At 39.5% G+C, this 22,050-nt stretch overlaps 1 protein-coding gene across 1 annotated transcript; it reads right to left on the reverse strand.

The window, feature by feature from the left end:
* Positions 1-164: 164 nt before the first annotated feature.
* Positions 165-20,939, reverse strand: LIPM (lipase family member M). Its single transcript, XM_003903965.5, has 9 exons — positions 18,628-20,939; positions 13,271-13,388; positions 8,416-8,614; positions 7,057-7,166; positions 6,472-6,608; positions 6,184-6,330; positions 4,801-4,872; positions 3,771-3,842; positions 165-1,085 (listed from the first exon to the last, which is right to left on the reverse strand). Exons 1-9 carry the CDS (start codon positions 18,772-18,774, stop codon positions 816-818), a joined length of 1,272 nt encoding a protein of 423 aa, XP_003904014.1. The 5' UTR covers positions 18,775-20,939; the 3' UTR covers positions 165-815.
* Positions 20,940-22,050: the final 1,111 nt, after the last annotated feature.

The raw sequence follows: 22,050 nt of genomic DNA on the forward strand, positions 1-22,050 counted from the left end.
CAAGATTAAAGGATAAAATGTGTGACAATTTGTTTAATCAAGCTCATGACATTATGCAATTTTCTCCCTAGCTTTTAATTTTTGGAGGCAGAAAATTGAGCCAGAAATTTCTAGCCATTAGGTCTCCTAGCAACAAGCTGTAAAGCCTCCAACAAGCTTGGACTAGAATCTAGACACTGAAATGCACATACATGCTTTATGTAATGCAGAGTGCATTTATTGGAGAACTCATAAACATCCTATAAAATTTTCTTCCCTGAGATCCAACTATAAAACTTGGCCTTATTCTGAGAATGCTTAACATATATTTCATCCATATTGTAACACTGATTTTGTTGTTGTTGTTGTTAAAGCAGCTCAGCTTCCTGAGGTAGTGTTATGTCTCTATGGCAACAAGGTGAAAATGTCTAGCTTATTTTGTCAAAGTCAACAATAATCAAGAGACTCCAGACCTCAATATCTGTCCCAATTTGTCATTTTACTTTAGTGCTCCAAAAATATGGCTTATAGAAAAAAAAAAAAGTATTTTAAAAAGATTTACCTGAATGATACAGAGAATGTCTAGATACTTGCTGACTGTTAGTTAAAACTACCCTTCAAGATGGTAGAATATATAATAGCATGTGAAACCTCTATTTACCCAATAAGGACTTTAATTTACTGAAAAAAAATGTAAACGTTAAGTGTCAGATTTAGTGCCAAGTGCAGGGAATCTGAAAAATGTATACTAGGTCTCTGTCCTCTGTAATTCTGCCTTCATGGGTCCTAGCCCCATCCCTCATGAGGCTGTCCTAAGCTTGTCAGTGAGGGATGCTTCACAACACGGCCTCACACCATCCCTGGGAAAGGTTGGTCTCCTCCTGCTGCATCAGATGGATGATTTCATTGTACATACGGTGAGGAGCATCCAAACCCCAGATGAAATCCACGTGAGCCCATTCAGGAATATTCTTATGGTAGATGAGGTTGGTCACCTCGGAGAGCAGCATTTTCACGTCTTCTGGATTTGAAAGCCAGTCCTGACCTCCTGTCCACATTGCTGTAGGGACCGTCATATCTCTGACTCTGTACCTTACAGGAGTTGGCTAGAGAAAAGGAATAGTTCTTAACTGTAGGTAACATTTGGACTTTCAGACTCATAATTTATGTTTCAAATAGACATAATAAACATGCCATCTGTTGTGGTGAAGGGTACACGGGTGTCAGAGCCACACAACTCTGTTAAGAATTTCTGTTGCCGTCCTTACATAAAGGTAAGATTACTTAACATTATTGAACCTTGGTTTCTTCCTCTGTGACTGGGGATAATATCTGTAATAACTTGTAGATTAAATGAGAAAACACAAAAAACACGTAATGTCTTGTACTTCTTTTTTCTTCCTATTAAATATTTTGTAAATAAATTGTATTTAAAAATAATTCTCCTGTTCTTTTATTTTATTTTATTTTATTTTTTTTTGAGACGGAGTCTCGCGCTGTGTCACCCAGGCTGGAGTGCAGTGGCGCGATCTCGGCTCACTGCAAGCTCCGCCTCCCAGGTTCAGGCCATTCTCCTGCCTCAGCCTCCGAGTAGCTGGGACTACAGGCGCCCGCCACCACGCCCGGCTAGTTTTTCGTATTTTTAGTAGAGACGGGGTTTCACCATGTTAGCCAGGATGGTCTCGATCTCCTGACCTCGTGATCCGCCCGCCTCGGCCTCCCAAAGTGCTGGGATTACAGGCTTGAGCCACCGCACCCGGCCTCTCCTGTTCTTTTAAAAGATAATTTCACAAACATTTCATGAGACAAGAATTATATTCCACAGAGAAAAGCAAGGAACCTGCTGGGAAGGGCTCTGCATCTTCACAGTCTTTATGTGATCCCAGGCAGCCTTTGGGGCAGGCCCAGCTTGACTGCATTTGCCAGAACCATGGCCTATGGCACACAGGTAATTTGAACTAAAGGGAAGTAAAAGTTAAATACCTGCTCCAACCCTTATTCCTCACCCTTCCCCACCAAATATACCTATTAGTATTCCTAATTCCTAGGTACTTTCTGTATTCATGCAGTATTAGTAGAATTAGCTCAGCCGGCTGAGCCCTTGAGATTAATCAGCATCCAGAACTTTCCTCAGAAGTGATAAGGCCCATTTCTTACTCAGGAAATCCACCATGGAGTCTTAGCTCCAATCCTAGATGCTCTGGTTTCTCTTTGTGGCTCCCTAAGAATTTACAGCTCTGGCCTAATTTGGATAAGGAAGGTTGAAAACTTCTATGGGGCTAGTAATATTTTTTGTCATCTTACAAGTGAAAAGATTGAACTAAATGTCATGTCTCGCTCTGAGTTTCTGTGATTCTATGATACTTTTTTGTGTGTTTCTTTTCTCTTCCCTTCCACTCCCATTTTCTGGTGCCTATTCTGCATGAATCAATTTCTCTAGAACTCAGTCCATTAAATGCTGATAAATTAAAACCATCTTAGGGCCAGGCACAGTGGCTCATGTCTGTAATCCCAGCACTTTGGGAGGCCGAGGTGGGTGGATCACTTGAGGTCAGAAGTTCGAGACTAGCCTGACCAACATGGTGAAACCCCATCCCTACTAAAAGTACACACACACAAAAAAAATTAGCTGGGCGTGGTGGCATGCGCCTGTAGTCCCAGCTACTTGGGAGGCTGAGGCAAAAGAATGGCTCAAAGTTGGAAGGTGGAGGTTTCAGTGAGCCGAGGTTGCACCACTGCTCTCCAGCTTGAGTGATAGAGCAAGACTCTGTCTCAAAAATAAATAAATAAATAAATACATGTAAAAAAAAAAAGTCTTTGAACAGGAATACTTTCCCTAAAGACATATTATGGGACATGGTGAAGAAGGACTTCAAGAGAAGCAGCTGATACCAGAGACTGAGAGCTCGCTATCCAGGGGCACTGTACAGTTTGTCCAGTTTCCTAGCATTTTACGTCTAGATCGATGTATGGCAGAGGATGTTAATTATGATGTGAGGCTCTCAAAGAAAGACTAAACTGTGTCTAATCTGCCCCTTCCAGCTTTGTTTCTCTGGCAAATACTTATTTACATTCACACACATGATTACCAAAAATCTTCAGAAGATTTTATGTTCTAAAGGGCATACCTATGCAATTCTGAATCTCCACACTTTGAAATCTAATTTTAGTTCATAGCATTAGCTACATATTTTCTTGGGTAATGTAATAACATTGAAAAAAATTTAACTTGCAAATTACAGATTCATTGAAAGTATAACCAGGGAGAATGCTTATGGATTTTCTAAGCCCCAAATTTTTATTTTAAAGGTAAAGAAATCGAAGCCTGAAAAATTAAAGCAGCCTAGCTCCTATTACAGAAGTTTATAGTGCAGAAGCATAACTTATACAGCAATCCTGACTTGCCATTTAATGTTCCTTTTACTGTGCTATGAAACAAACTTACCGCCACCATCCCGTTTGTTTTATTCTAAAATAATCCTTCTAGTATCTACCATAGACTACAGTCTTCTCTTGACTAAATCTACTTCATCTTGCTCCTGAGAAGCCCAGTACCTTGTTCAGGGAGACAGCCTCAGCAAAAAAGGCCTCCTGCTCCGTTGTAAAAGCAGAGAGTTTTCTTGGCTAAGCTGTGACCTTAACCATTTTTACATGGAGTCAAACATGAACTATTATTTTCTGCTTAAATTTTCATATTTTATTCCCATATCTAGAATAAACTGTCATTATAACTTCTCCGTCATACATTTCCAACGTATATATTTTCAGCAGATGGTATTTGATTCTCTTACCTGATTGCATTTTTCCAGATTTTTGGTCTCACTCCCCCAGTCAAATGCCCGGAGTTCACCAGAATTCACGGCCTAAAAGGAAACAAAAATTTGCAAAGAATTCCAATGTTTCAGTGGATAAGCGTGGTGGGGTGGTGGAAATGTGCTACCCAGTGTGGATTCGTGAGGGAAGCAGAGAGCAAAGGCTGAGCTGCTCTTCTGTTCAACATTAGGATAAGCGTCTCAGGAAAATGGTAAGACAAGAATGAGGCCTTTTGAGAAGAAAGAGGGACTACATAAATTCTTAATCATTGCATTAGCAACTCCAGGAATGCATACTCATTGTAGTTAATGTGGGTGGGTATCCTTCACCACTCGGTGGGCTACAATGGGGCATCGTGCCCTGGAATTGTGCAATGTAGACAGCAACCAAAATTTAATCCAACTTCGAATTCTTCTCTGGTTTTGAAGGTACAATTGCTCGCTCTCTCTCTCTCTCTCTCTATCTATCTCTCTCTCTCTCCCCCCCCATCCTCCACCCTTCAACAGAGAGAACTCTCTCCTTCCCCCATCCCTTTGTCTGTCACAGACACCACATAGACACACAGAGGTGTGTGTTTTCTGTAATTGCAGGTAAGTTTGCAGTGTGAAGGATTCCTGTGAATCTCTCTTTTGACAGACCCCACATTAGCATTGTTGTTTCTACTCGACTGTATTGTTGGAGGAGCTGAAGAGAAGATGTAGAAACATAATTCTCCAGAGCCACATCTTTGAGGTGTCTAGAGATAGAGAGAAGTCTCACTTGGATCATCTAAATTCATACTTTTAAGATCTAAAGAAGTCCTTAGGCTACTTCTGTCCTTTCTTCCCATTTCTTGAAAAGTTTCAGTGATCTAGATCAAATTCTCCATCAAAATAGCATCGACGATATTGCATTTCATCTTAGAATAAGTGTGAAGTAATCCCGGGGCTATCTAAAGGGTGTCCTTTGACTATTCTACACAAAATATGAAAGGACATTTAGCAAAGACTGCAAATTCAACATTCTTACCTGGCTCCAGTGTAGAATATTTTGCACAGATGTTCCAGCAAGAGTGTGGGCAACATATACATTTGCTCGGCTCTGTAACAAAGCATGAGTATTTTGGGGGACATAGAAAAACTCACAAGATGTATACCCTGTCAAGACCAAATCTCCTGGGTGTCAGACTAAGAAATGGGAACATTATTAAATTATCAGCAATTATCTATGAAACAAAAATATGTACATGCACATAAATAAAATGTCACTAAATGTATTGCCAGACACTGGTATTTTTCATCTGAGAATAGTTTCTTATCAGAGATCTGGCCTCTACTTAAAAAAAATTTACTAGTGATATTTAGGATGAGGGCTCTGGTATGGGGCCTATATTCAAATCCTAGCTCTGCAGTTTAATTTTTAGGTGAATTTGGGTGAGTCATTTAATCCACTAAATCTTAGTATACTAATCTGCAAAGTGGGGATGTTAATAACACTCATAGGTTTGGTATAGGTTACAAATTAGCCTGGTACGTAATATATGCTTATCAAATGGTTACTATAAATCAAATCATTAATCTTAAAAAAGAAGAAAAAGTCTCCAGAATTAAAGAAATGTTGCCCCAGCTGCTGGCAGTGCTGCTGGCAAACAGCCCTCCACTCTCAGCCTGCTTTGAGGATTGCTCCAATTGTAGGGAGATACACTGCCCAGTGCTCCCCTGTTACTGTTGTGGCAACATTAAATGACTGATTGACATGGTGTATAAAGACGCAGCCCTCTCTTCCTAACTTGAGATGGTTCTGAAGGGTCATCCTAACTTCACAAATCCCTGCAGGATCAACGAAGGCTCCTATTGAGACTGCGTCACTACTTGACTTTTTCATCTACCTAATCCTGTTTCCTTTCCTTCTCTAGGTATTATCCCTAGAGCAGAACCCAAATCATTGTTCACATTAATCTCCATCTCAGAGTATGCTTCCTAGGGAACCCACCGAGTCATACCAACTGGTAGCCTAAGCCAAAATGAAGGTCCCTGATGTTCCATCAAAGAACTTAAACTACAAACCTACAGGATCCCAGTGGAGGGTAGAGATGGATGATGCATGACAGTTCTCTCTGTTGTCTAACATGTGCTAATTGCGCCTTTTAATTTAATTCACTGTAGTTAAGCTGCTTTCAGACCTCTTCCATCTATAATCTGTGATTTAATATCTAGCAATGCCCTTATGTTAACTTGTTTCAGTCCATACTGAAGCATTTCTCTTATTTCCTTACAGTTTGGAAAGAACTGAGTTACTGGGAATATATCATTACTATGAGTCTTCACTGGCATTAGCTCTCCCTCCAGGGGTGAGCCATATGACTCCCAGCTTTATGCTGGGATTCTGGGAATTTACTAGGCTCCCACTTACCATATTCATATTGTTGGTGTTGAATCCACCCAGAAGTAACATGACGTTACTACAAATCTGATCAAGAATCACCTGGCCACAAAGGTAAATAACAAGCTGTCTGAGAAATCTGGTCTGATACAGAAATTCTTTTTTGCCAAACAATCCCTGTAAAAATATGAAGTGACATAGTAGTCATTACATGACAGCCAGAAAAGATGTGATGGTAATTTAAAAAGTTTCTGTTTTAGGAAATTGGGCTAGAAGATTTTCCTACGTACACAGGAAATTTTCTGAGGAGTCACATACCTTGATCATCATATCTGGCAGCAACAAAAATTTGGTCCCAGGGCTTTTTGCATGCTTAACGGTGGCTATGGGCGCTAAAGCAAAATACATTTTGATTTTTTGAGCCAGCTCTGGCATGGTAGAAAATGCAATAAAGCCTACAAAAGAAGAAATATATCAACATGAATACTGAATATTTTTAGAACTCAAAAAATGTTTATTTTGCTTTTAACAAGATATTTCAATAATTATGTATTTGATTGTATCTTACCTCTCCTATAAAATTATAAGGTCCTTATGACACCAGCATATTTGTTTTCAAGTAGTAGGTGCTCAATGAGTTAAATAAATAATTGAATATAATGATGTTGGCTTTGAGAAAATGTTTATATTGAGAGATATGCTATATCTAGACACATATAGCACAGAGATATGCTATATCTAGCACATGTGTGTACATGCTAGACACATTGCTGGGGACTACATGAATCTGAAGATGACAAGACCAGGTCTGAAGGAAGCACAAGGTGACTGATTTCAGGGATAGCTCGCATCGTATGCTCACATATCTTCTGAGTATACAAACCTGCTTTACTTTGAACCTACCCATGGTGGTGCCCTGTGAATAGCCAACATAATAGATCTTTTCCTGGCCCGTTTTCTGCAAAATAAAGTTTATCACTGCAGGAAGGTCAAACCTAGCCATCTCATCATAACTACAAGGGGAAAAGACAAAGTTATATGAAAAGTTATAATCAGAAACAAACAAAAGCACCCCCACCCCCCCCCCCCCCGCCACCGGGTTTACAAATAAGCCCTTGAGTTATCAACCCTGAATGCTTGTTACTGTGTCCCTCACAACACTCAGAATGGATTTCTTTCAAACCTATGGTGCATGGGTGTCTCTGGAGTTACAGGCTGTCAGTGAACTGCTGTTTTCTCAAGATGTTGTCACATAGCAATAATCATCTTCAGCTAATATTTGCTGAGCACATAACCCAACTCCTAGTGGAAGTGTCCTGTTCTACTATTAAGCAGAACAGCACAGGGCTATGCAGATTCATTTACAGGAATAGTTGTAAAGATGCTGAAGTGGCCCTTCTCTGATAGGTATAAAAAGTGAGTTGAATGTCAATAGGTAATTTAAATAAAAGCATTAAACATCTTTTGTATGAGCATGAGAGATGTGTAAGTCAAATCGATGGTCCCTAGGTGATATGGTTAGGCTTTGTGTTCCCACTCAAATCTCATCTTGAATTGTAATCCCCATAATCCCCATAATCACCACGTGTCAAGGGAGAGACCAGGTGGAGGTAGCTGAATCATGGGCGTGGTTTCCCCTATGCTGTTCTCGTGATAGTGAGTGAGTTCTCATAAGATCTGATGGTTTTATAAAGGGGTCTTCCCCCTTTTGCTCAGCACTTCTTGCTGCAGCCTTGTGAAAAGGGTGCCTTGCTTCCCCTTCACCTTCTGCCATGATCGTAAGTTTCCTGAGGCCTCCCCAACCACGCTGAACTGTGAGTAAATTAAAACTCTTTACTTTATAAATTACCCAGTCTCAGGCAGTTCTTTATAGCAGTGTGAAAATGGACTAACACACTAGGCTTAATAATTTCCCTTCTTTTTGTTAATGCTGCCTGGTCTCTTCTCCTTCTGGAGTACTAGTATACTATTACCTCCCTACAAGGAAATGGATCTACACTTCTCTCATTCCAATCTCAGTCACCTGACACCAACCACCATTCTCACCCTATTAGCTAGACCCAACCTTCTACATGGGGAACTCAGCATTCCTCACTACTTCAATCAAGGAATCACTAGTTAATCAAGAAAATTGGGGGATATCATGTTAGGATAATGATGACTCAACCAAAATAAATCAACCAAATACTAGAAGCCATAATTTTTTACCCATTTTTTTGAAAGGCAGACATGTCTACCTCCATTCTCAAGATTTTCTTGTACCTGAAAGCCCAAAACTCATCTTGGTCTATGGAGAGGGTCTTGTGTTTTCGAGACCAGGCATTTCCCCTGCTGTTCCCCATCCACACGTCAAAACCAGCATCTGCCAGAATGAAGCCCAGGCTATTATTGGGCAGGTTGGAAATCCAGTTGCTAGCGCCTCCAACTAGGCCATGCTGCAGTAACACCACAGGCCTGGAACCTGCAAAAAGAGACCATTTCAACTGTGTAAAATGTTCTCTCCCTTTCTTGTTATCCAGTAATGAATAAGAGCTTTCAGATCAAACAAACCTGTGTTCAGATCTTGATTCAGCTGCTTGCTAGCTTGGTTATCTTGGTCAATTACTTAACCTTTGTTGTGTGTCTTGATTTCTTCATCAGTAAAATAAGATTTGTGTTATGCTTTAATAAAATAGAGCACAAGGAACGGATGGCATGTTGCCTGGCAGAAAAAGAATCTATAAAGTTTAACTTCTGTTGTTAGTTTTGTTAATTATTATCAGACTTGTCTGGGCTCTTCAGAAATATTGAAAGTGCCCCAGTAGATGGTATAGTATGATTATTAAGGTATATATATACCATATATATACACACACCATATATATAACATATATACACACCATATACACACACACTATATATATATATGGTTTAGTAATTAAGAGACCTTGTCAAAAGGACCCACAAGCCAGCTTGAAGGAGCTCCCACTGTTCAAATACAAAAATATTGAGCATCAAAATAAATAATAAAGAATTATATCCCATTGAATAAGAATGCTCGAGTCCATGTAGAGACCAATAAATAAATGAACAAATAAATAATTGGAAGGAATAGCTCTTATTTACAGAATGCCATTTAGTAAATACAAAACATTGATTTACAGTATAATACCAACTAACAAATTCAGAAAGATTGAAATTATCAGTGAATGTTAAAATTAGTGAGTAAAGGTTTAAAGACAGAATATTACGTATCCTGAAAATATCTTCCCATAACTTATTTGTTAATTACAAAAGGAAAAATACTAACTTTAGAAAAACCTGGCAGATACCACCTTAACAAAGTCATTAGCTATTATCAGTATTGGAACAAGCCAACATTATTTGCTTCATAATATGATGAACCAAGAAAGATATGACTTCACTTTTGTGTTATTCCTGCCAAAAACATATAACTTGAATCACACCATGAAGAAACATCAGATAAAGCAAATTAAATCCCTGTCCAAAACTCTTCAAAAATGCAAAAATCAAAAAGACAAAACCTTAGGAATTGTTTATGAAGGAGACAGACTTGATGGCCAAATGTAGTAAATGATCCCGGATTAGATTATAAACCGGAGGAGGGAAAACAGCTATAAAGGACTTTGGGACAATTGACAAAATTTGACTATAGACTATGAATTAAATACTAATGTCAATCAATGTTTGTTTTCTAACTTTGATAAATGTATTGCAGTTATAGAAGAGAATACTCTTGTTCTTAGAAAATACTCGCTGAAGTTACTTAGGGGCAAATAGGCCTGATGTATGTCTCAAATTTACCATCAAAGGTTTTGGAAAAAGCATTAAGATACACGTAAGAGATGGGGGAGAGATAATGATAAAATAAATGAGGTAAAACTGTAAACACTTGGTAAATCAGGGCAAACGGTATATGGAAGTCCCTTGTACTATTCCCAGAACTTTTCCATAAATTGGAAATTACATCAAAATAAAGAATTACAAGAATATCAGTGGAGAATAGAGAAGGATGAAGGGTTTTAAGAATTCTAACGTGTTCAAAAAATATATATAATTTTGTCATTAGCACATTTGACTGAAAGATTAATAAAGTGCTGCCCTATTAGGAGGAAAAAATACATCATGCCCTCAACAGGACTTGTGAGAATTAAATCAAATCATGAGTGCAATATGGCTTAGAAGACACCTGTAGTAAAAACAGCTTTATTGCTTTCATTATTATTGTTATAATTCTCTAAAGCAAGTGACTTTCTGAGCTTCAGCATCCTCATTAGCAAAATGAGGACAATTGCCCACCTCACAGGATTTTGGCAGGGGAGGGGTAAATGAGGTACTGTGCATTAAACACTCAGCATGCTGCCCAACCTCAGATCAGATGGGTAGCTCTTGTTATTATTGCTGTAAAGGGGTACCAAATACACTTGCAGTCTCCCTGTAGGACAAAAGCCCTTCTACACCAAACTCATCCAGCATCTTGACAGTCTTCATGAATTCTATCTGCCTCATTTTATCTCTCAAGGGAGAGAATGTTAAGGTCACTGTGGACTGTTAGTGAAGGGCCAGGAGAAAGGAACTCGGTGTTATTTTAGCTTTTCCTCGATGTCTGCTCGTTTAGTTCATCCTCTTAGCTCTCAGGGAGGTGACCTCAGCTGTGTTAACACAGGACACTCAAACCAAGGTGATCAACGCTCCCCTTGAGTCTTTAGGGCATTTCCCATGGTTACGGTCTCCTTGGTTCTACTTAGCCATACAGTTTGTTCTTGTGATTCCCCTAACAAGAGGACTGGCTCATTTATATCATTTCAAACATCCCCTAGGTCTTCTATTTAAATTACAGCCAGCAGGTGAGTATGTAAGGGCTACACAGCTGTCATTTCTGAGGATGGCCCAGCCTATTTTCTTTCTCAATATTGAAACCAACTAAGATCCTTTGATAAAAATAAAAAAGGCCGTTTCCACAAGCTATAAGCTTTTCAGTAAACATTTTTCAGTTGTTTTCAGTATGAATTTCATTGGCTCTCTTTTTGAAAAGTTGGTGAAAAAAACCTTTTTTTTTCCGATATGGGAGATTGCCTCTGAAGAGGCACATGCCAACAACACTGGCCACTAGTGAGAAGTATTCTGCACCAGCTCGACCAAGGAGCTGGATTCCTTGAACCTCAAACACCTGGGCAATGTGTGAACAGTCTGAATCAACAGGATGTAAGAAAACAAATTCCATCCATGAATAGAGGCTGCAGATGACCCCCATGCCTAATAATTGCTAAGTCACTTGATTGCTTGGAAGAACTGTGCTTTGCCCACTCCCCTGGGATTCGTGGGGCTGTGTCCCCAGGCTCTTCATTTATTTATACAAAATCTATAATTCATCCCACAAATATTTATTAGCACCAGAATGTGCTCAGCACTCATTTAGTTACTGGTTCTAGCCTTGAGCAAAGCAAATGATGTCTCTGCTCTCATTGAGTTTACGCTTTGATTGGGGGGAGACAGACGGTAGACAAACATGAAAATATCTATTATATCAGGTGATGGTAAGTGCGATATGGAAAGGTAAGCAGGGTAAGGGGCTAGAACTCAATAGGTAGCAAAGAGCTGCAATTTTGAATAGGGTGGCCAGGGAAGAACTCTGATAAAGTCAGCCGAAAGAAGGGCCAAGGCAAACTGCATAGACATCTGATGAAACAGTGGTCCAGAGGGAGAAATTTAAGTTCAAAGATGCTTAAGGTGCATGCTAGACATGTATAAGGCACAGCTGTGCAACTAGTAAGAAAAAAAAAAAAGGTGGTTTTCAAAAAGCTACACAAGTACAAATTAGAGTAAAACAGAACCCCAAAGTTTCTTTACACCAAAGCCGAATAGCATTTGTCCAGCATTTTCTGGTCCTAGTTAAGAACATGGGCTATAATGGCAGAGAGACAGATTTGATTTGAGTGCAGGTTTTACACCTCACTAGCAAGCACTAGCATAGGCTTTTTGGGTAAGTTACTTAACATATATGAGTAGCAGTTTCTTAGGGTAACTGTGAAAATTAAATGAGACTAATACAAATAAAGCACTTATCAGTGTATCTGGCATATCAAAATAACACAAGACATGATATTATCTGTACACATAAAAGACAATATAGTTGCTACTATAAACCTACTGCTAGTATTAAAAAGAATCCAGCCAAATGGAATGAAAAATATTCATGTTTTAGTAATGAAGACAAATGTTTAAAAAGATAACAATAGCTGAAAATCCCACATACAAAAGGGTGGAATTGTATGAACTACGGAAACATGTATCAAACATTTAAAATGTACATATAGGCCAGGCGCGGTAGCTCACGCCTGTAATCCCAGCACTTTGGGAGGCTGAGGCAGGCAGACCACCTGAGGTCGGGATTTTGGGACCAGCCTGACCAACACGGAGAAACCCTGTCTCTACTAAAAATACAAAAATTAATCGGGCGTGGTGGCGCATGCCTGTAATCGCAGCTACTGGGGAGGCTGAAGCAGGAGAATTGCTTGAACCCGGGAGGCAGAGGTTGCGGTGAGCCGAGATCGCACCACTGCACTCCAGCCTAGGCAACAAGAGCGAAACTCTACCTCAAAATAAAATAAAATAATAAAATAAAATGTACGTATAGAACTTTTGTTTTTCAAAACCCTTAGTAAAAAGCTAGGCAACATCTTAAATATTTTAAGTGCTCTTTAGATGAGGAATACAGAGTATAGGAGCAGGCACCAGGTGCCATAATAAAGCTTGAATTCTTCATAAGCAGAGGTTGGTATGGTCTGTTCAAGGAAATGTCAGTAAATATTCTAGAATGTCTACATAGGAGGGGTTTTGGGGAATGAATTAAGTGCTAAAATAAGTCAAGAAATGAACTTTTCTTGAAAGTGTGTTTTGAAAAGCAAACACTATGTTTAATTGAGATAATTAGTGGCAGTGAGGAGGGATATGGTGGTGGTGATGGAGACTATGGGGAAACTGACACCATCCTTTGACCTGAACAATGGACGTCAGTTTGCACTAAAAACCCAGGCTCTCTTCCACATTCAAATCACAAGGAAGTCGTGACTGCAGAGAAGACTGCTGTGTTGCAGTGACATGGTGTGAGTCATACCTGTCTTCTTAGGTTGCGCTAGGCCTCGAGGAATCCGGTTAACAGAAAGGATATACCCATCTTCAGTTGTGACTTCATATTCCTCACAGGGATAGCCTTGATGTTGGATGATTTCGCTCTATGGAAAAAGCACAATTTCTTTTGAGTTCAGTTCTCTGTGGCTATGTTCTCAATGATCCAAAAGTAAGAGTAGATTCCTTGATGCTGTAAAACACAAAGTCCTTGCTTTTCCCAAGCTAATCATGTTACCATAGAAAAATCTGCCAACCCTCTCTAGTCCTTACTTTCTTTGTCTTAATATGGAAACTGGACTAGAATTATGGTTCTCCAAGTATGGGCCCTGGGACAAAGGCATCAGCATCACTTGAACTAATCTGTCAGATATGCAAATTATCAGGTTCCAACCAAACCCACTGAATCAGGAACTCAGAGGATTGGGCCCAGCAGTTTGTGTCTCAAGCTCTTTAGGGAATTGTGATGTACCCTAATGTTTGAGAACCACTGGACCAGAACCCTGATTCCAAAACCTTGTTCATCAGAATCATCTGGGCATTGCAACATGCCGAGTCTTGAGCCCACTTCAGGTTACAGATCAGGTGGTTCTAAAGCAGCGAGTGGGACACCTGTTCCAGGACAACTTATGAACATTCCTGGGTCATGCATTTCCTAAGGTTCTTTCCAGTTCTAAAATCACAGACTCAAGAGCGTTGATTCCTAACATTTTCAGGTTAAAGTTCCCTCTGTGAATTTGAGGAGAACTATAAAAATGGATATACAATGGATAAAAAACATGGTTTTACATTCAATTTCAGGAGTTTCAGATATCTTGTTGCCTACATATGAACCCCTGGTTAAGAATCCTTATTCTACACGGTAGTTACATGTAGACACTCTGGAAAATTTGCAGCTGCAAATATCTTCTAAGCATCCTCACTATTCTTGCCCATTGTTATAACGCAGAGAAGGAAAGAACCATTTGCATTAGGGGCTGCTTTAAAAAAGAGCAAGAGAGAAGAAGGCCAGGCATCACATGCCCAGGTAGAATATAGGGCCAAAAAAGCATAGTCATTAGGAGAAAGCTCCCAGGTCCCACTGTCTGAGTTTTAACCCTGGTTCTAACACTAATATATGAACTAGCTGTATAATCTTGAGAAATTTAGTTAAACTGTTCCTATGCTTCAGTTCACTCATCTGTAAATTAGGAATTCTAATGGTTCATAGTCCATGGGACTGTTGTAATAAAGGCAAAAAGATAATGCACACATAACACTAACTGTAATCCCCAGGACATAGTAGGAACTCAATAAGCGTTAACTACCACTATAATTAAAACTCAATTAACCAAGCATTATGGAATGCAGTGTATATGTATGCATGTATGTGAGACACTATTGTCTACTTAACCTTAACATTTTATAGGCCAGGCGCGGTGGCTCACACCTGTAATCCCAGCACTTTGGGAAGCTGAGGTGGGCACATCACGAGGTCAGGAGATTGAGATCATCCTGACCAACATGGTGAAACACCATTTCTACTAAAAAAAAAAAACAAAAACCCAGCGTGGTGGTGCACGCCTGTAATCCTAGCTACTCAAGAGGCTGAGGAAGGGGAATTGCTTGAACCTGGGAGGCGGAGGTTGCAGTGAGCTGAGATCACGCCACTGCACTCCAGACTGGCGACAGAGTGAGACTCCATTTCAAGGAAAAAAAAAATTGTAGAAGTATTTCAAATTTTAGTATACATCAGAATTACTTAGAGGGTTTGTTAAAACACAAATTGTGGGACCCCACTCACAGTCTGATACAGCAGATCTGGGCTGAACCCAAAAAATTGACATACAAGTTCCCAGGCAAAGCAGATGCTGCTGATCTGACAACTATCCTTCAGGAACCACTGTTGTCAACTATTTGGGGAGATAAGATAAATATAATATGAAAAGATGAGAATGGAGGAAATCTGACAAGTCGTTATTGAGAGGATATGTGTAATGTATCAGATGAGGGGTGAAGGATGAGAGTGGAGGAAGGAGCAAAGGAATTCTGAGCAGGAGGAGCAAAATGAGCAGGGCTGGACAGGCAAGGTCTTGTGGAGGAAGAATTTGACAGGGCCTTAAGGTTGAATAGAAGTTGCTCAAAAGAGCCAAGGAGGTAGGGATCGGGACATGGACATCTGAGAAGAAAAGGAACTACAAATGCTGCAAATGTTGTCTATAGGTGTCAAGATGGTCCACATGCTATTCTTGGCAGGAAAGTTTATGCAGGATAATAAATGACTGGTCCCATGCACTAGAAGTGCGCTCAGCAGATAACACTTGGCTGTCATCTTCTGTAGGAATGGCCTCAGCTGTAGAAAGCCACTTCCTCCAAATTCACATCCCTTCCTGCCACATCCAGGGACTGACCTGTTTGTGGTCTAAAGGCCTGGTCATCTCAGCCCAACGTAGGACATCTCTGAAGAGCAGTTTTAGCTCCAGAGCTCCTAATGGAGTTGAGTGAGGCTGTTTTGAAGTCCGTATCACAATTTGATTTCTTTCTTTCCTTACTCCTGATTCTCTACTTCCTTTCTACAGGTGATGATGATGATTCTCCTTAAAAAACATTTTTGTATGAATTCTGCCTCAGAGTCTGTCCCCCAGAGAATCCAACCTGGGGCAAATATTTATTCAAAAAAGTGGAACATAATGCAGCAAGGTGAAATGATGTTGTGGAAGGATATTTAAAACGTTGGGAAATTCTTCATGATATACACTGTTAAGTAGAAAAAAATGTTGGAAAATAGTAAATTGTACGTGACATTTCTTTTTAAGAAAACAAAACCTCACAGACTTAGAATGAAGGTAAAGGCATGACAAAGCCGTTCTGGGTGCAGAGTACATCGGTGACTATTGCCTTCTTTTGTATTTCTAAAATTTTCTATAATAAGCATATATTGCTTTTGTAATAGTATGAAAAAGTCAATGTTTAAAAGACCATCCAGATATAGGTTGCTTTCAGCTCCTTGAATCTGGCATGTTCTTAGCTGCTCTAGCTCTCCTATGTGCTGATCTTGTTGCTACCACCCTCTCAAGTAACTGCTATTTCTCTTTCAGATTTCAGGCTTTGAAACCTTTCTTCAGCAAAGCTTTCCTAAGCTTTCTGCATTAGTTCCCCTTATTTTATGTTTTCTTCTTTGATCTCATTGCTCTTATAATGATTAATTGAGGATCTGTCCTTCCTGCTGGACTATAAGCTCCATAAAGTCAGGGCTTTTAATATTCTTAAATCTCTCTAACCTTAGTGCATAGCACAATATCATGGACCTAGTAGGTGCTCAGTAAACACTTGCTTAAAAATACATGCATAAAGACAGTTATTTATCAAAGTATAAGACAAACCATAATCCATATTACATGAGTATACAGAGTCAAATCTATGCAGGACAGGTGAGCTCCAAACTTGGGACTTACCCTGGGAAGGCTCTTGGCTTCGCCCAGGAAAGAATTCAAGGGCGAGCTGGTAATATTAGACAGTAATCTTTCACTGAATGGTACTGCTCCTTGAAAAGCAGGGCTAACTCATAGGCAGTGCTCCCAGAGTCAGTAGTGCATGGGCTATTGGCAGCTGTAGTTATGTCCACTTATAACTACTTTAAATTTCATGCAAATTAAAGGGCAGGTTATTCAGAAAATCTAGAAAAGGGGCGGTAACTTCTAGGCCGTTGCCATGGAAAGGGGTAGTAACTTGTGGGTCATTGCTATGACATTTGTAAACTGTCATGGTGCTGGTGGGAGTGTCTCATGCTAATGAGCAGCCAGGGCAACTAGAGAATGCCTTCCAGGCTGCCTGCTGGTTCTCGCTGGTTTTTTTCACCACCTGCCAGTTTGTGCTTGTTTATTCTCTGTGTCCTGTTGGGACCAGAAAGTAAGTCCTGCCCGTCTCCCACCTCAGAACCAGTTCAAACTCGCAACTACTTTTATTCTGTTTTGTTGACTTTACACCAATCATGTGAATTTTCTATTTTTGTTTTTTCCAGGCATAGTAGCTTAATGGCAGAGCCTAATTCAGTGGGCTTTAGTCTACAGACTCCTGAAGCCCTAATAGCGTGTAGGTGCTGGTTACACCCAGTGGGTGGAGCCCAGGAAGACCATTTCTGTCTGCCACTACAAAAATTCCCCTCACCTCCAAACCAGAGGAATTCAAGTGGGACAGTCTCAGGGCCAGAAGGACGACTCCTGAGGACTGACACCAATGTGCTAACTACCTAGACAAACCACCTAATCATTGGAATGGTCAAAAGAAACCTGATATTCAGCACCATGCAGATACAGAATATTTCTATGCCCTGTCAGTTTTTGAACCCATGTAAGGAAGCTTCTGTAGAAAGGGTCTTAAATCAGTATGAGTATATGTTAAAGCTCCATTTCCTGAAAGTTTGTTAGATAAATCTATGGAAGATGGACATTGCACAAGATCATCTTACTCATCTGGAGGTAGCCTCTCCTCTTTCTTACCTGGGAGGATTTATTGCATAGTATTTATAATTATAAACTTTGTGTTTAGGCAGTCCTGAATTTAAATAGTAGCTATGCTATTACATTGGTGTGGCCTTGTTCGACTTGTTTAACCTCTTTAATCTCAGTATCTGGATTTGAAATATGTGAATGATCCTATCTACTGCACAGGGTAGTGAAATTGAAATAGAACAATCTCTCTGCACCTTGTGTCACAATCCCTGCTATGGGATAAGTGTTACCATAGGGTGACCATTACTGAAACCCAGCTTAGAATTTGAAAAGTTAAAAAAAAAAAAAAAATCCTGGGAAACCTAAACAGCTATATTGTCATTTTTGCATTTTACTTGTAGGATGTTCTCTGTAGCACTAACTGGGGGTCCTTTTATTGCTATTTAGCAAAGTACCAGTCCAGAAACAGGATAAAAAGAGTAGATTAGAATGGTATAAGATGCTACCAGAAGTGGGTGCCCTGATAGCAAGAAGCAAAGGCTGATGCCTTTACAATATGGAAAAAAGAATAAAAAGTACAGACAAAATGGAAATAATCAAGGGACTGGGGTTAACTTAAAAGGCCTTAATTATTTCTCCACTCACAGAATGAACCAAGGTGTTCAAGGAAAAGTTAAATTGTGTTTGAAGCCCAAAGGGATTAAGTCATTTGCCCAAGTTTACTAAATTTGTTTGAGGAGACCCTAGGTCTACTGATATCCAGTTTAGCATTCTTGCCAGTACAATTTGCTACTTCATCACTGTGCTCTTCTAGTATGAATCACCACCATGTATAAATATAATACATAATGTAAATGATATACAGATACAAACATTACCATGTCAAGTATCTCATTTCCCAAAAATCCCAACTTACAATATTCATGAATGCTTCTGGGTCCACAGCTTTAGTTGGCATATGTACCGAATTCACATTTCTCTGGAACATATACGCCACCAGAATCAGAAGCCACATCTCCATTCTGTGTGAGACAATCCACTCTCTTGACAAGGTTTCCAACATGGTCCAACATCTGCATTTATTTTTTCCTGCCAATGTAACAACTATTTCTAAAGTAAGAAGAATCTGTAGGTTTAAAAACTTTTTCACATATTTTTCTGCTGCAATTCCTTCTTCTAATTCTGAAGCAAATTAAGCAAGCTTAGTTGATAGGGAAGGGAGAACACAAAGAGGGCTGGAAACATTGCCTAGGATGTCCCAATACTATCTGGCTCCTCCCATTCTTCCCTCATACAACTTGTAATCCCTGATCCTTCAACTTCCAGGTATGTAGAACTTTCTTTGATGTGACTTGGAGTTTTGTGCACTTGGTACAGTCCATTAAAACCCCTGTACTTTATCACTAGGTAATAAGGACTATAGGGAACCTCTTTCCTTCTACTCCTAGTTTTTATCTTTCCTTGATAGATAGCAAAAGATGGAGTCTACAGAAAGCACTGAAAGTTTCTATAGTCATATTCTGGGTCTTCAACGATCACTGTTATTTGGTTAAGACAAGTGTTGTGATAAGTACTTTTATTTAAAGTATCTAAAATTTTATAGACATTTTCCATTTTTAGGGATGGGTGAGAACATTGATTATAAGAAAACGAATCTTCCATGTTTAGCCCATTTCTGTCTAGTTCAATTAAATAGATATACACAAAATTTTTAATTTAAGTTGTAATCACTAGTTAATTGCTGGGATATTGATTAGATGGATTGTCTAGTAAATACATTGTCAGCTTTGTTTAAAATAATGGGTTGCAGCCTAGTTATTTTCATGAACTAAATATCCCAGTTCAACTGACTGTGAGGCAAATGTGAGCAATTCCTTAGCGTACTAATGATTCAGTAGGCCAGGAGGGTTGATTTATTTGTCATTTTAAGTAAAGAATGTGTTAAAAGTTAAAAAAAATTACTTAAAGTGAAATACTTCTCTATTACATCAATTCTTCAGGGCTGAGCTAACAGCAGCCACACCAATATGCAGACTTTGGAATGTGGTGGGTGAAGGAGCCAGATGCTGAAACCGGAAAGATGAGTCTGTGAGAACATATCTTCCCACATGACTCAGCCTCCTCCACCCTGGGCTGGTTGCATGGGTGTGAAGAGGTAAGCCTGCGTCCTTATCTGGACCAGTGTGAACGTCACTAACACAGTCTGATGCCTGCTAGAGGAGCCATTTGACCTAATTAGAAGAGCAGAGAAAACACTTATCCAACACTCTGCAGAGCCCTGTGTCTTCAGTACCCCATGAGTTCTCCCTCAAGGTAGGCAAGATGAGATTTCAGAAAAGAATGTGAGCTCCCATCACTGACATTTTAGGATTCGTAAATGTTATATAGCCAGAAAAAAAGATATCATTCAGCTTTCATTTTCAGAAATATGAAGACATGTTAAATGACTTGCTTTGCCTAGCTAGATTGTGGCAAGGCCAGAACTGAGATTCAGATATTTTAATTTGCTGTTTAGTGTCATGACTACTTGGGAAAATATATAACACTTCGATGTCCTCTTCTCCATCAAAGATGAAGCCTAACCTACTATCAGGAAGCAATTACATCAATCTCTGTGAACTGTCTTTTTAAAAAGTTATCTTCTGGATTTAAAATTCAGAGTAATTCCCAATGATGTCATTATGAGTTTGGCAGATACCATCTACTCAACTTTGCTGTAATATGTTCAGGTAAGATCAACTCCCACATTAGATTAATATGCTTGTGAATACTGTAGAGACTTTTTAGGAGAGAGTTTATGGCAATAAACTGATTGGTTCAGTCCCCGGCCCAAACCCTACCCATTCCTTTTTATTTTTTAGCTTTCTGCAGCTGCAGCCAGCCTCCTTGGGTACTGAATATATTGCAGAGAAAATAGAATTAAGTTTGGCTCTCAAATTCCTGGGTAACTTTATAAGGTCATAATTGTCATTTTGGAAGAAGGCAAAGTCACATCCCAAGTCAGCTCAAAGAGCGACATTTTGAGCAAATATTAAATAAGTGCAGTTCTTCCACACTGCAGAATTTTACAACACCCTTACCACCTTAGCAATCCCTAGCCCATGGAAAGCATCAGAAACATTATAAAAGAGATGGGAGGGGGCCGGGCGCAGTGGCTCACACCTGTAATCCCAGCACTTTGGGAGGCTGAGGCAGTGGATCATGAGGTCAGGAGTTTGAGACCAGCCTGGCCAATGTGGTGAAACCCCGACTCTACTAAAAATACAAAAATTAGCCGTGTGTGGTGGAAGGGGCCTAAAATTCCAGCTACTCAGGAGGCTGAGGCAGGAGAATTGCTTGAAACCAGAAGGCGGAGGTTGCAGTGAGCCAAGATTGCGCCACTGCACTCCAGCCTGGCAACAAGAGTGAAACTCCGTCTCAAGAAAAAAAGAGAGAGAGAGAGATGGGAGTCCGGGTGTGCCAGTGTGTCCTCCCATTTCAAGGTGCTGATCTTGAGAGATTTCTCTTTAGAGGCTTCTTTCCAGGAACTCTGTGACCTTAGGAAATGGGTTTTTGTCATCTGAATACATAAAGAAGTAGGACCTGAAGTATCTGGACTTCTTAAAATGAAGAAAATGGATCTCCCTTAATGTACATTATCTATAAATTAAATATCAAAATACAGAAAAGCAACAGGTCAAATAGAATAAGCATTAAGAAAAAGCTTTCTAATAAAAAAGTGAATGAAAGTCAACCTGTGGCCCTACACATTCGTATACTGTGTGTAAAAACTGTAAAAACCAAAACAGCTAAAAAACCAACCAAACAAATAAAATGGTACAAAACAAAAACAATAACACAAGATTAAGAAAAATAAAAGCCTGAAACTTTAAAAACAAAAACAACACCCTAACCTGAGGGAAAGAGGTGGGAGAAAAGAATACATGTCAAGATCAGCCTCAGAAACTTCCACCCTTTATACAAGGTACCCAGTAAAGCTCACCTCAAATTGACTTAGTAAGTCCCTTTTACATTTCATTTGAACCATGAGGTGTAAAACAATAACATTCTCCTTCCTTTTTTAGATATGAGGTCAAACTATCAAGGATTAATTCCATTTGCACATGAGAAATTATTCCTCTCAAAAATTAATGAAATAGTAAAAAGAATAGTTTAGAGCTTCTACAAATCCTGGTTCAAGTGAGGATTCAGGAGTCAGAGTGTACTATTAATGTGACCCAATTTATGCCCACAGTACAGTTCGTAAGTATCCCTGGTAATATGTATGCACTGAAATATATTTTTCCTCACATTTATTTGGCTTTAGAATACATAAAGATCAAAATTCCAACAATTGTTT

The sequence above is a fragment of the Papio anubis genome, chromosome 11 (genome assembly GCF_008728515.1).
Source record: "Papio anubis isolate 15944 chromosome 11, Panubis1.0, whole genome shotgun sequence".
Classification (NCBI taxonomy): domain Eukaryota; kingdom Metazoa; phylum Chordata; class Mammalia; order Primates; family Cercopithecidae; genus Papio; species Papio anubis.